General features: G+C 57.5%; 1 protein-coding gene across 1 annotated transcript; it reads right to left on the bottom strand.

The window, feature by feature from the left end:
- Window positions 1–13,864: 13,864 nt before the first annotated feature.
- On the bottom strand, window positions 13,865–14,440 carry LOC133884838 (uncharacterized). The gene has a single exon (XM_062324411.1). The coding sequence runs from the start codon at window positions 14,438–14,440 to the stop codon at window positions 13,865–13,867; it is 576 nt and encodes a 191-aa protein (XP_062180395.1).
- Window positions 14,441–14,718: the final 278 nt, after the last annotated feature.

The following is a 14,718-nucleotide window of genomic DNA, read 5'->3' as shown; positions in this document are numbered from 1 at the left end:
GCCTCTGTGCCCGCGAGGGCCCCGGCACCGACTAGGGCGCCAGCTCCAGCAAGAGCCCCGGCCCCTGGCCGAGCTCCTATTCCAGCAAGGGCCCCCGCTCCCGCGGGGCCCGAGCCAGGTAAATGGTGTCCCATACACCTGACCAGATGGCACGACCTCACGGAGTGTCGTACGGTCAAAGGACTCGTGGAGCAGCGCCAGAGGGAGCGCGACGAGTCCCGCGGAGGAGGCGATACCTAGGTCGTCCCCAACAACGCCGAGCTCGGCTTCCAGGAGCCCGAGCATGCGGTCGCCTTCATCGACGGGGGCGCTTACACACCCTGCTCGCGCCGTGGCATCAAGGTCATGCGGCGCGAAGTGTGCTCGGCAACCCCGAGCGAGGAGGCCACAAGACCCCTGAGGTGGTCGGATGCTCCGATCACGTTCAGCATGGCTGATCACCCCGTCAGTACTGCAGCCGTGGGACGGCTACCTCTGGTAGTGTCTCCCACTATCTGCAATGTTAAGGTCGGCAGAGTGCTGATCGACGGTGGTGCCGGCCTCAACCTCCTTTCCAAAGAGGCTTTTGAGAAGCTGCAAGTATCTTCCCGACACCTAAAGCCGTCCCTCCCCTTCTGTGGAGTAACTCCCGGGCACTCCCTGCCCCTCGGGCAGGTCGAGTTGCCTGTCACATTCGGGAGCCGGGACAACTTCCGCACGGAGTGCGTCCTCTTCGATGTTGCGGAGCTCCCTCTCCCCTACAACGCCATCCTCGGGCGCCCGGCGCTCGCCAAGTTTATGATGGCCGTGCATTATGCATACCTTACGGTTAAGATGCCCGGCCCCGCAGGCTCTATCTCCGTGATCGCCGACTCCGGCGGCGCTGTCTCCTGCGCCGAACAATCATACATGGCTCTGGTCTCAGCGCAGGCCGAGGTTGATGGCTCTTCAGGGGGCCCGGGACCCTCTTCATCTAGACCCCGACTCGCCGCCGACACCTCTGTTCCAACGAAGGAGGTCGAGGTGGGCGAAGATGCTACCCAGGTTGTCCGTATCGGCAGCAACCTGGGCAGCAAATAGGAAAGCGCGCTCGTCGCCTTCCTCCGGGCTAACATGGACGTGTTTGCCTGGCAACCGTCCGACATGCCCGGGATCCCTAGGGAGGTGATCGAGCATCACTTGGCTGTGCGTCCGGACGCCCGCCCAGTGAAGCAGAAGGTCCGGCGGCAGGCGCCAGAGCGCCGGGAGTTTATCCGCGAGCAGGTCCGCAAGCTCCTCGACGCCGGATTCATCCGAGAAGTCCTCCACCCCGACTGGCTAGCAAACCCAGTCATCGTCCCGAAGGCCAACGGCAAGCTTCGCATGTGCGTGGACTACACCGACCTTAACAAGGCTTGTCCTAAAGATCCTTTCCCCTTACCTCGCATTGATCAAATCGTAGATTCAACTGCGGGATGTGATCTTTTGTGCTTCCTAGATGCAAACTCTGGGTATCACCAGATTCGCATGGCCGTAGGGGACGAGGAAAAAACTGCTTTTACTACCCCGGTGGGGACTTATTGCTACATGTCAATGCCTTTCGGCCTGCGCAACGCTGGATCATCCTTCCAGCGCGCCATTCGTATCACTCTTAACTCGCAGGTTGGCCGCAACGTCGAGGCTTACATCGACGATCTCGTGGTCAAAACCCGAGATCGCGCCACCCTGCTCAAGGACCTTGCCAAGACTTTCAATAGTCTCCGCTCTACCCGCCTCAAGCTCAACCCGGAGAAATGTGTCTTCGGGGTGCCGGCGGGCAAGCTCCTTGGTTTCTTGGTCTCTGGCCGAGGAATCGAGGTCAATCCGGAGAAGATCCGGGCCATCGAGCAGATGCGACCCCCGGTTCGACTCAAGGAGGTCCAGCGCCTCGCCGGCTGCATGGCCACCCTCGGGCGCTTCATCTCCAAGCTCGGGGAGCGAGGGCTCCCCCTCTTCAAGCTTTTGAAGAAATCCGATCGTTTTGACTGGACGTCGGAAGCCGAGCAGGCCTTCCGCGACTTAAAAAAGTACCTTACCTCGCCACCCGTTTTGGTGGCCCCCTCCCAAGGTGAGCCCTTACTACTTTATGTTTCGGCCACTCCACAGGTCGTGAGCATAGTGCTGGTGGTGGAGCGCGACGAATGTTCGGGGCCGGGTGCTGGGTCCCAGCTCCCAGAGGCCCCCGACCGTTCACTTATCCTCGCGGCTCCCCCTGGGCAAGGGGTCGAGCCCGAACACACTGCTCTTCCTAGCCAAGGAATCGAGCCCGAGTGCCCGGCTAGCCCCGACCATACCACCGACCCTGGGGGCTGTGGCAGCCCCCCGGGTGGGGCCACCATCCGGGCCCGCCGGGTACAGCGACCGGTGTACTTCGTCAGCGAGGTCCTCCGGGAGGCCAAGACAAGGTATCCCCAGGCGCAGAAGCTACTCTATGCCGTGCTCGTCGCCTCCCGGAAGCTGCGCCACTACTTCCAGGCGCACAAGATCTCGGTGGTTACCACTTATCCACTGGGACCCATTCTCCGGAACCGGGAGGGCACCGGGCGCATTGTCAAATGGGCGGTTGAGTTGGCGGAGTTCGACCTACACTTCGTCTGTCGCCAGGCAATCAAAAGCCAGGCACTCTCCGACTTCTTGGCAGAATGGACGCCCGTCCCCTGCGTCATCCCAGAAGAGATCTCTGCCTATCCTGGGCACGACACGCCCGGGTACTGGGTTATGCACTTCGATGGCTCCCTCTCGCTGAAAGGCGCAGGGGCCGGAGTGGTTCTCACCTCCCCAACAGGTGAAGAGCTCCGGTACGTCGTACAGTTGCAGTTCCGCGCATCCAACAACATGGCGGAGTATGAAGGTCTCATCGCCGGCCTCCGGGCTGCGGTGGGGCTCGGGATTCGTCGCCTCCTGGTCAAAGGGGACTCCCAGCTGGTCGTCAACCAGGTTTCCAAGGAGTACCAGTGCACGGATCCTCAAATGGCAGCGTACGTGGATGCAGTCAGAAAGCTCGAGAGACGCTTCGACGGCCTCGAATTACGGCATATCCCTCGCCGCGACAATGCTCCGGCCGACGAGCTCTCTCGCCTGGCCTCCTCACGTGCGCGCGCCCCTACCGGAGTCTTTGAAGAAAGACTCGCACGGCCTTCCGTCCTGCCTGCCGAACAGGATGAAGGGGAAACCTCGAACTCAATTCAGGGGACCCCGGCGGTACCCTCAGTGGGAAGCCCCGTCAGGGCGCCGCCGTCCGGCGAGTGCGCCGTGCTCGCCGAATGTTCTCAAGATGCCTCGTGGATGTCTGACATCCGAGGGTACTTGAAAGAAAAGTTCCTACCTGGGGATGAGGCGTCTGCCAAAAGGGTTGCTCGGCAGTCCAAACGCTATGCCATAGTAGATGGGGATCTCTACCGACGTAGCGCAGGAGGTGTCCTCCTAAAATGCATCTCTCGGGCAGAAGGCGGCGATCTTCTCGCTGAGGTCCACGAGGGCGAGTGCGGTGGCCATTCATCGTTCCGCACGCTGGTCGGGAAAGCCTTCCGGCAAGGTTTCTACTGGCCTACAGCTCTCCAGGATGCTTCCGAGCTGGTTCGGCGCTGCAGGGCATGCCAGTTCCATGCAAAGCAGATTCACCAGCCAGCTCAGGCTCTCCATACCATTCCCCTGTCATGGCCTTTCGCGGTCTGGGGTTTGGACATTCTGGGTCCGTTCCCCCGAGCAGTCGGGGGCTATGCATACCTATATGTCGCTATCGACAAATTCACTAAGTGGCCGGAGGCGGTCCCAGTCGTCAAGGTGACCAAAAACACGGCGCTCCAATTTATCCGCGGCATCACCAGCCGCTTCGGTGTCCCCAATCGAATCATCACCGACAACGGCACCCAGTTCACTAGTGCCTTGTTCGGGGACTATTGCGAAGATCTCGGCATCAAGCTTTGCTTCGCTTCCGTCGCTCATCCTCGGAGTAACGGGCAGGTCGAGCGCGCTAATACGGAGATACTGAAGGGCCTCAAAACCCAGACCTATAACGTACTCGCTAAGCACGGAAAGGGATGGGTAGACGAGCTGCCAGCCGTGCTATGGGCCAATCGGACTACGCCAAGCCGCGCCACCGGGGAGACTCCGTTCTTCCTCGTCTACGGCGCCGAAGCAGTCCTCCCCTCCGAGCTCACTCTGGGCTCCCCTCGAGTGCATGCATACTCTGAGGGTGAGCAGGAGCATCAAAGGCGCGACGACGTGGACTACCTGGAAGAGCGCCGACGGCTTGCTGCTGTCCGAGCGACTCGGTACCAGCAGAGTCTGCGGCGTTATCATCTGCGCCATGTCCGGGCCCGGTCTCTCGAGGTGGGGGACCTAGTTCTCCGACGCATCCAATCGCGCGAAGGAATGAATAAGTTGTCCCCTGTGTGGGAAGGTCCCTTCACCGTGATCGCGGTCCCCCGGGCAGGTTCTTTCAGGTTGGCGACGGAGGAAGGACAGCCACTCCCGAATCCATGGAACATCGAGCATCTTCGACGCTTCTACCCGTAGATTGTCGTGTTCACGGTTCAGGTTAGTAAGGCCGGGGGCTTCTCCCTGCCCGAGCAGTATGAAGGCTTCGCCCCGTGGGGTAAGTCGCTGTCGCCCAACCTTGTAAATATTGCACATTAAGTTTTTCAATAAGCAATCGCTATGTCAAAATACTTTTTCTGGATTCCGTATGTTTAATCTGTCTGGTGAGGAGCTCGGTTATGCGAGAAAAAGTTCGCTCTCTTTTTTTTCCCCGCTGACAAAAGAATCCCGATCGGTATGCATGCGAGCAGTCGCCGCTGACTTATGTCCGCCATGGTAGGCTGTGGTGTTCGGTGTCATGACAGGCTCCCGGGCACTACCGAGTTTTGGGGTGCTCCGGGTAATCCCATCGCTCGAGCTGCTCGAGTAGTCCGGAGCTCGGGCCCCCGGAGCGGGCTGTCGGTGCTCGGTCTGGTCTGTCATACCCGGGCGCCACCAAACCATAGGACCTCTGGGTTATGCCTCTGCCCGCTCTTGTCCGCCGGTTTGGGTGTTCGAGAGGTCTCGGGTCGAAAACGAGAGCAGTCTATAACAAGTACCGCACTGGCAGAGCGCACCAGACAAAGAAATCCTATTTTTTCTCTTAAGTCACAGGCTGGCGATCGCAAGCAGCTCGGCCGCGAGGGCTTTAATGCCCCGGCCTTTGGTCGGCCCCAAGGGTCCTCGGGTGGTCGAGATCACCCGACCCTAGGAGCCTCGTATGCCTCTGGGCACTCGGGCACTCCGTTGAAAGAATCGAGTCCCCGGGCACCCGAGCTCGGAAGCACATCCCTCCTGGATCGATGAGCTGGAAGGCCGACAGCTGTCCGGTGAGTGGTTATATTCAGACAAGTCTGCTTTAAGTAAATTTATGTCCTCGAGTCACTCTCGGGGGCCCTCGCGGTTTAATCTGTTCGGCGAGGTGGCCTCCTCGCACGCAAAACCCTGCCGCGTGACTATTTTTTCCCAGAACGACAGAACGGTTTGCAGAAAAGAGTAGCGTGCTCACGATAACGTCTGACCGAAGCCCTTCGTGGTGGTCGTGGTGTTCGGTCCGCTTTTAAGGACCCCGAGCACTACCGAGTCCTCGGGTGCCCTGGGTAATCCTATCGCTCGAGCTACTCGGGTAGTCCGGAGCTCAGGTCTCGGGGGCGGGCTGTCAGTGCTCGGCCTGGCCCGTTTAAAGCCCGGGCACCACCGGACCGTGAGGACTCTTGGTCACATTCTCGCCCGCACGCGTCTCCCTTCTACTAACTGAGTGGTCGCAAAGTGAAAAAGTGTTCATCAGGCACGGCGTGTTCCGCGCGGGATCAATCCATCTCCCGGACAAGGAAGTCTCTGTCTTTATTCTTAACTTAGGCAATACGGATTCGTGCGAGCTTGAAGGCCGACAGCTGTCCGGCCGACAGCTGTCCGGCCGACTGTGCCAGTAACAGCGATCAAAGACAACTTCATCCTCGGGGACGGGAAGGTCGGGAACGGCCCGACTGAGTACTCCCCGGGACTTCGAAGTAAAACATCGGAAGAAGCATCGAACTCACAGAGAAACTGGAGTTGCGAGCCCAGGGAAAAACAGCCATTTAATATTCACAGGATACTTCCAAGGCATTTTCTAAGGGTTCACTCCTACATCTACAAACAAAAGAAAAGAGGCTACAAAAGATCTAGTCGGCGGCAGAAGCGTCGGCTGAATCCTCTGAGTCATCCCCGGGGGCTGGCGGCGGCGGCACCTCTCGCCTGAAGCCGGCCGCCACCTCAGCGGCGGTGCTCCGGACCGCTGCCCGGGCGACCTCCCCCTCAGCCTCGACCACTCCCTCCCGCGCCGGCTCCAGTGGGAAGTTCGGGTCCCTGCTTCGGTAGCAGGCCAGGACGTGCTCGGCCACGGCACGTGCCAAGCCACGTCCCTCCCGGGCAGCAAGTTCCTGGACTGCCCAGGGCAGGGTCTCGAGGCGCTCGCAGACCTGCTGCAGCCCCAACACTTGTCGTGCGGGGCCGTCGCCCTTCTTGTCGTCGACAAGCCGTCCAAGACCACCCTTCTCCACGGCCCGTCGCATCCGCCGGAGTATGTCCTCCAGCATATGCTCGAGGTTGACCCGCGAGACAAAGGCAGTCTCGATTTTCTCCTTGGCGGCCCGCAGCTGTGCCTCGAGTCCCTGGTCCCCGGCCGGACCGGGAGCACCGCCAGCCACGGTGGGGACGGCAGCCTGCTTCGTATTGGCCACCATCTCGGACAAAGAGCGTTCGCGCTCGGCCAGTTCCGCCTCGTGCTTCGCATTCTCCTCCGCCCTGGTAGCCGCGGTGGCCGTCACAGCAGCAGCTTCGCCCTCTCGGTGACTCAGTTCGCCTTCTCGGCGACTCAACTCATTCTCCCGCCGGGCCAACACATCCTCCTGCTGGGCCACCGAATCCTCCCGAGCACCAAGATCCGACGCCGATAGCTCGTTGTCCACTTCCCGGACGGAGACGTCCTCCTCCCAGCGCTTGATTTCTTCTCTGATCTTCTGGAGATCGTCTTCCCAGCACTGGAGATCGGCGCGCGTCTTCTCGGCCGCACCCTCCCGGCGGGCCAGCTCGGCTTGCCGCTCCTCCGCGGCCTGCTCCCGGGCTGCGACAGCCACCTCCCTCTCCTGCACCTGCCCCATCCTGGCAAGGGCCTCGGCAGCTTGCTGCCTCGACGCCTCGGCCAAGCGGGCGGCGTCTTCTCGTTCCCGCGCGGCCTCTGCCCGCGCGGTCTTCAGAGTTTCTCGTTCCCGCGCGGCTTCCGCGCGGATGTCTTCTAGGAGTTTCTGCTCCCGCGTGGCTGTCGCACGGGTCTCCTCCTGGGCGCCCGCCAGCTGCGCCTTCTCCAGTGCCAGGCGGGCACACTCGGCTTCGAGCTCCCCCTCCTTGGCCCTCACCACTGCGCCCAGCTGCCCGACTGCTACTTGGACGCCTTTAATGGCGGCCAGGAAGGGATCGACAGGCCGGCCGGGCACTGGGGGGGCCCAGGCTTCTCCGCAGGATGCCTCCAGGGGGCCAAGCTCTCCGCCGGGCCTTGCGCCGCCATCCGCCCCGGGCTCTGCCTGACCGGGGTAGGCTCCGCCGGAGCCAAAGTTTCGGACAGCGGCCGCATTCCCGCATCGGCCGCCTTGTCCGCCGGCCCCGGCAGAACATTCACCTCCACCATTATCCGCCCCGGGCTCTCCGCGCCCGGGGTAGGTTCCGCCGGCGCCCTTCTCTCAGCCGCCGCCTCCGCCTCTCTCCCAGGGGCCGCCACGTCAATTGGCATCTCCGCCGTTCCTATGCCGGCCTCCGCTGTTGCAGCGGGCAGGCTCGGCTCTGGCCCCGGCGCCTGCTCTCTCTCCGTCACAGCAGCGCCTGCAGCCGGCCTACGGGAGACGAGTGAAAGTTGTCAAAACTCAGTTCGGGCCGGAAATGCCCATGGAAAAGCAAGCAAGAAGACTCACCGATACCGCCATTTGGCCGCTGGGAGCCTGATGTCCGGGTCCGGCGCTGTCGGTCCTGACTCCTCCCGCCGCCTCTTCCGTTGGGGGCTCGGCTGAGCCGCTGCGCGGGGTACGGGCGCCGTCGTGCGGGCCACGGGTGCCACCGCACGGGTCTCGGTCTCCGCCGTGCGGGTCGCGGGTGCCGATGCAGGCCCCATCCGCACCAGGCGCGGCTCCAGCACCGGAAATGCCGCCGCTGCCGTCGGCGACGGCGGAGAATCCGGCACTAGGATCAAGGCCCGGGGACGCTTTCCCCGATCTCCCGGCGCCAACTCCTCAACAACTTCAGTGGCGCCCTCCTCTCTGGTACGGCGGCTGCCGCTTGCGGCGACCCCTTCACCAGCCTGCGCCGAGCTACCAGCGACCTCATCGCCAAGTAGTTCCTCCAGCCCGGGGAGTTCGGAGGCCTCAGGACTCCGGCTTCTTGGCCGGTCCACGGGCCCCTGGGCATCGAACTCCGGCAGCCCCGCCATAATGGCCACCCGGCTGGGGTTGGCACAGAGCGCCATCTCCGGCCACGGGAGTTCCGCCCGGCTCATATCCTCCGTTCCGGTGATCACCCTTGTCATCCCCCGCAGTTCCGCCACCCCCAGATCCCAGCTCGCGCCAATCTGGGTCCTGGTGATGTCCTCCGGCCCGGTGTAGAACCAGCTCGGCCGGGCCCGTTCTCGCAGAGGCGCCAACCGACGACGCAGAAAATCCGCCACCACCATGACTGAGGACAGCCCGCCCTCGCGCAGTTCCAGAATGCGCTCCAGCACCGGCTTCAGTCTCGCATCTTCTGGTGGCGGCACCTCCCACGTTGATCGCCGAGGTTCCGCCGCCTTCTCTGGCAATTCGAGGCGCTCGTGGGGGTCGATGTCGACGAAGAACCAGTCCCGTCGCCATTCCTCCCACTTGCTGCGCATCACCTGGGGAATGTAATGGTCCCCCAGGCCTTCCCGGAGCCGAAGGTTGCAGCACCCCGCGACGTCCGCCGTGGAGTGCCCCCTCTTCTTCCCCACCGGCCGAAGGACGAAGAAGTGGCGAAGTAGCGTCACCGACGGCATCACCCCCACGAACATTTCGCAGAGATGCGCGAAGACCGCCAACGCCACGACGGAATTGGGGCTTAGATGCACCAGTTGAATGCCGTACGTCTCCAGCACTTGCAGAAAGAAGGCGGAGAACGGCGGCACTAGCCCCGCCGCCACGAAGGAGGTGAAGAGGATGGTCCGCCGAGGGACAGTCGTCACCGGCGTCAGAGTCGCCGGCCTCACCGCCACAGCACCCTCCTGACCCTCCGGCACCAGCAGCTTCCTAATCTTATCCGCCGCCTCCTCGTTCCTCAGATGAGACTCCGGCAAGATGTTGTCCGAAGTTTTGTCCCGTCGTCCTCCTCCAACCCTCGTCATCTCGGTAAGATGGGGGATGTTTTTTGGTGGTGAAAAGAGAGAGAAGGGAGAATGCCCCGGTCGCCTGGGAGTTTCCTGAGGGCTTCGGAGCACGAAGAAGGCAAGTGCAAGAGAGCGTAAAAAGGGGAACGAACCGATCCGTTCCCCCTTTTATATCTCAAAATTCGAAAACTGCCGCCCGAACGGTTCGCTCGGCGAAGCGTCGCCTCGATCAGCGCAACTGTCAGGCGAATCTCCCGCCGATCGCGCGATGTCAGCGATTGCCAGGCGTATTTTCCTCGATCTGCGCGGCAACCGCGCGTGCCGCCCGGATGGATATCATACCCTTCAGAAATTGTGTGGACACGCATCCACTCATTTTCCGGTTGGAACATACTTGAGGTCTAGGTCCGCAAGGGCCACCCCTCGAAAGCTTGCCACATGGCGTCCGCGCCAGCCTTGGCCTCGGTCACGACGAAGGGCCCATTCGCAGTCTCCATCCCATCGGCTACCAACGGTCCCGGGGGCTACTGTCGGTGTATTTAGAACCAGGGGTCCCTAAGTCCTGAGGCCAGGCCGGCCATCCACCACATATCACCACCCTGCAAGGTAGGTAGAAGCTAAGTCCCGGGAGAAGGTGCTCGGGGCCGCCGCTTCTGGTTCCCGAGCACCCTAGTTCCCCGATGATCCGCAGAGCCCAAATACCAAGAAGAAAGTGCTCGGGAGAGAGTGCTCGGGGCTGCACGTGGCAGCTCCCGAGGACTCGGTGCCCCGAAGGTCCCATCAAAGTGCTCGGGAGAGAGTGCTCGGGGCTGCACGTGGCAGCCCTCGAGGACTCGGTGCCCCGAAGGTCCCACCGAAGTGCTCGGGAGAGAGTGCTCGGGGCTGCACGTGGCAGCCCCCGAGGACTCGGTGCCCCGAAGGTCCCACCGAAGTGCTCGGGAGAGAGTGCTCGGGGCTGCACGTGGCAGCTCCCGAGGACTCGGTGCCCCAAAGGTCCCATCAAAGTGCTCGGGAGAGAGTGCTCGGGGCTGCACGTGGCAGCCCTCGAGGACTCGGTGCCCCGAAGGTCCCACCGAAGAGCTCGGGAGAGAGTGCTCGGGGCTGCACGTGGCAGCCCCCGAGGACTCGGTGCCCCGAAGGTCCCACCGAAGTGCTCGGGAGAGAGTGCTCGGGGCTGCACGTGGCAGCCCCCGAGGACTCGGTGCCCCGAAGGTCCCACCGAAGTGCTCGGGAGAGAGTGCTCGGGGCTGCACGTGGCAGCCCCCGAGGACTCGGTTCCCCGAAGGTTCGCGCAAGATCATTCAACGACCCGAAGGGTCCCGTCGTCAGGGTGTCATCCAGTCAAAGGCCCAATGCCGCATTTAATAGGCACGCGCGGTCTGACATCCTGACATCCTGATATTCTCAACTGCCCACGCCCCAGTGTCAGACCCTGCCATACACTGGCAGGGGGGCGTGGGTCCATTAAATGCACGGGTCCCGTTCCGTTTCATCCAGGTGCCTCGGGATAACGTTGCCAAAATCGAAGCGCTCGGCCTGCCACCCTGCCCTGGCAGAAGAACAAGACAGGGTGGGCGCACCGGGCACCTCTGAGGCTGCCCGGTGGGCCCCTTTCATGGCGCCCCGAGGCTCCCGCAGCGGCTGGTGGTCGAATGCGCGCCGCATCTCTCCACCGCCCCAGTCACTTCGCCAAGATGAAATGATTACGCCTTTCTCCGTGGCACCTTGGCATTCACGTCCCCTCTTTCCCATTCAGGATATGTTGAGGTCGGCGCGCCTATAAAAGGAAAGGATGGAGAACACTAAAGGGAAGAGGAGAGAGGAAGAGCCCCCGACCACAAGACGACCAAGAGACCAGACAACCAACAATCTCCGACGAACCAGGCCAAAGATAGATCAACAGACACTCGAACCAGCTCAAGTTAAGCTAGAACGGAAGAGCCTCAAGTTCTTTGTAAACAGTTCTCCCCTTAGAACCAGATATCTCCTTGAAGAATCCCCTTCAAGGATAAATATAGCGCTCATACAGGAGTAGGGTGTTACGCCTCCGTGCGGCCCGAACCTGTCTAAAACCCGGCGTACCCACTTTTCCTTGCATTAGGGTGATCGTCTCCCACCAGCCATCGCATTTATTTCCGTTCCCGATTATTTCCCACACAAGCTTTTCCAGGATCATCCCCCCGGCCGAATCTCTAAAAAGGGGTCTCTCGGGATCCCTGCGACAGGAGTTCACTCTCCGACACAGCCTGTGAAGGCTAAGGTGACGCTAGGTTAGCTTATTTGGGGTTTCAAACTTCAAAACCGTAATCCTTTGTAGATGTTTTCGAGTCGTAGTGCTCTACTATTACTTGAGCATGCATATTGCATCCTTTTTGCATTGTTTGTTTAATTATGCATTGCACCCGTGTTTCTTTTAGAGAGCGTCGATTCAACAGTTCAAGCAAGCGAAGACGACGCCGGTCTCCCGCACTTCTGTAAGTTCTATGCGGGTAGTATCAGACAACCGACAGAGCAGCAAGACAAACATTTAAGCATATTGCACCCTTTGTTCAATTGAAGGGAGTCTAAATTGATAAACTATGCTTTATGTATGTTTGCATGTATTGAGTCAAGTGTCGGGCTTATTCGGGTAGAACCTATGTTGAATTGCATATCCTCTACCTTGAGTTGTCGATTATCCTCATCCTTATCGCCTCGGTAATGTTGTTGATGTTTAGCTTAAGAGTTGTTCGACATGCTTAGCAATGCATAGGTCCTCGATAGAAGTTGAGCGACAGTGATGCCGTTTTTTGTGAGCATAGGGCTCACTTATGGTTTACAAATACTTTTATGATGTTGAGATGGTTGGATGAGTGGTGAGTATGAGGCGAGATGTGGGCAGTGTTAGGGGTGTTTTTTGCTCAGGAGTCCTCAGGGTAGTTAGGGAGAGGAACCTGGACATCATAGACCGCTTTATATCATTGAAGCACCGACCGTTGACCGCCATTAGCTTTAGCACTTACCGTACTCACCACATGCTGATCTAATGGTAAGGAGAGCTAAATACCTTTGTAGATGTGATCATTTGGGCCTGAACATCGACGGTGTGAGCGGGTGGGCTTGTAGGGGTATCTAGTTTGCTCTGGGAGTAGTTCTAGATATCCCCATACCGAGCGATGCACGATCCAGATGGCTAGGGCTTATTGGGAAAGGTTATCATGAGTACCCCTTGTGTGCACTTTAGCGGATAGCACAAGCCGAATGGTCTTTGTGTCGTGTGAGTAAAGGAAACATCCCTCTGCAGGGTGTAAAAATAGTTCGAACTGCCGCGCTCTCGGTCATGAGCATGCCTTCTGTCCATGCGCACCATTGTAGAGTCACAAGTTGTGGATTGTGGTTGGATATGTTGGTCACGGTGGAGATGGTTTGTGTTACGTATATGCTCATGATGGTTCCAGTTACATTTATGTACAGTTGGTTATTGCCGGGTATAATTATATTATTGTTGGTTATATTTAGATGCTCAAACATATGTGTCTAGGTTGCGGACGCGTATATTTTAATCAACCTTGTGGCCATTTTCCTTGCTAATGGCCCATTGCATAATCCTTGGAGTCGGATTATTCATATGTACCCTATATGGTTTAAGTCTTGGGAGTACCTTCATACTCAGCTGCTCTACAAGTTTTGCAGGTGAGGAAGAGGTGGTGTTTGGCTACTTCTCACCCGCCGATGCTAGCTGTGGGAATGAGTAGGCAACTACTCGGAGGTCACGTTTTAAGGGTGAAGCTTAAGGGCATATGGCTTCACCCATCTTTTGCTATCATTAGCTTTTATTTCTGATATGTAGTTTCTCTTTTGGCAGGAGTTGATCAGCTTTAGTATCCTCCTAGATCTCATTTGCTGTAAATTGTTAAACTTGTAAATGGTTAAGAACTTGTAATATGATTTAATTACTCGCTCTTTATTAAACTTGATCATGATTGCTTATGTTGGAAAGGCATGGGTTCTGATCTTGGGCACAAAACATGTGTCGGAGCTACTGGGATGGTATTATCATTAATCATCGAGGTTGTGATTATGAATAATGATCCTCCTGATGATTAATTCGAATACTATTTGGACAGTTCCTCATAGAAGGAGTCCCACAAGCTTCTCATTTTGACTTGCTAATGCTTGCATAGATTTAAAGTTAGTAACACAAGCATCAATATCAATATCTTTGCATCTAGAACAATCAATATTATTTGAGATGTTTGTAGAGCAAGATGCATCATTAGAGATGGAGGTGTTATTCTTGACAATTTCAAATTCAACTTCAAGAGCTTTATGAACTCTATGTAAGCAATCAAATTTCTTTTGAAGTATTTCATTTGAATTATCAATATTAGCATTTGAAGCTTTGGCTAACTCATGCATTTTAGCCAAATTTTCATTTTTCTTCTTCTCTTTAGCAAGGGCCTTCTCGAGTTCCAGGTTTCTCTGTTTTTCAAAGATGAGAAATTCTTCTTACTTCTCGAGAGTTTCCTCTTGACCTTCTATTGTCTCAAGCAATTCACACATGCTAGATAAAGATATCTTGCTTAAATTATTTAGCAAATCATCATCACTATCGCTACTACTACCATCCTCAATAGTAACATCAATATCATGGGATTTGGTAGTGGATGATACCTTGCGCCCTTTTTCTGTAAGACAAATGGGTTTCTCGTCATCGCTTGAATGATCAAAGTGTGACTTGGTCGGTGGAGTGGTTGCAAAAGCAATGGTGTAGACACCTTCAACCTCATCGGAGTCGGTGTTAGAGTCGTTGGAGTCCCACTCTTCACCAATGTGAGCTTGGACTTTGTAGTTCTTCTTGTGATACTTGCTCTTGTTTTTCTTGTGGTACTTCTCTTTCTTCTCATTATCTTTCATGTCCTTTTTGTTTGGACAATTGGCTATGAAGTGACCCGGTTTGCCACACTCATAGCATCTTCTTAATGAATGTCTTCCCTTTGACTTGCTGAAGGTTTTCCTTCTACCATCCTTGTTGTAGCCACTCTTCTTGAGAAACTTGTTAAAACTCTTGACGAAGAGTGCCATGTTGTCCTTGTCTCGATGGTCTTCACTCTCATCTTCATTTGTGCTTGATTCTATTTCTTTTCTTGTTTTCAAAGCTAGATCTTGTTTATTTGAGCTTGAGTTTTGATTGTTGAGATCATTGAAGTCATGCGCTAGGATTCTTCCAAGGACATCATGAGGTGTGAGATCATTGAAGTCTTGTTCTCGTGGATGAGTGTCACTAATGTGACATTTCTTGGAGTGATATAGCGGATCATCCTCTTGACAATGAAGTTGTCAATCATGTCCTTGCGTCCAAG

This window comes from Phragmites australis, chromosome 1, assembly GCF_958298935.1.
Source record: "Phragmites australis chromosome 1, lpPhrAust1.1, whole genome shotgun sequence".
NCBI classification, from domain to species: Eukaryota; Viridiplantae; Streptophyta; class Magnoliopsida; order Poales; family Poaceae; genus Phragmites; species Phragmites australis.
This window is presented reverse-complemented; position numbering and strand designations above follow the sequence as displayed.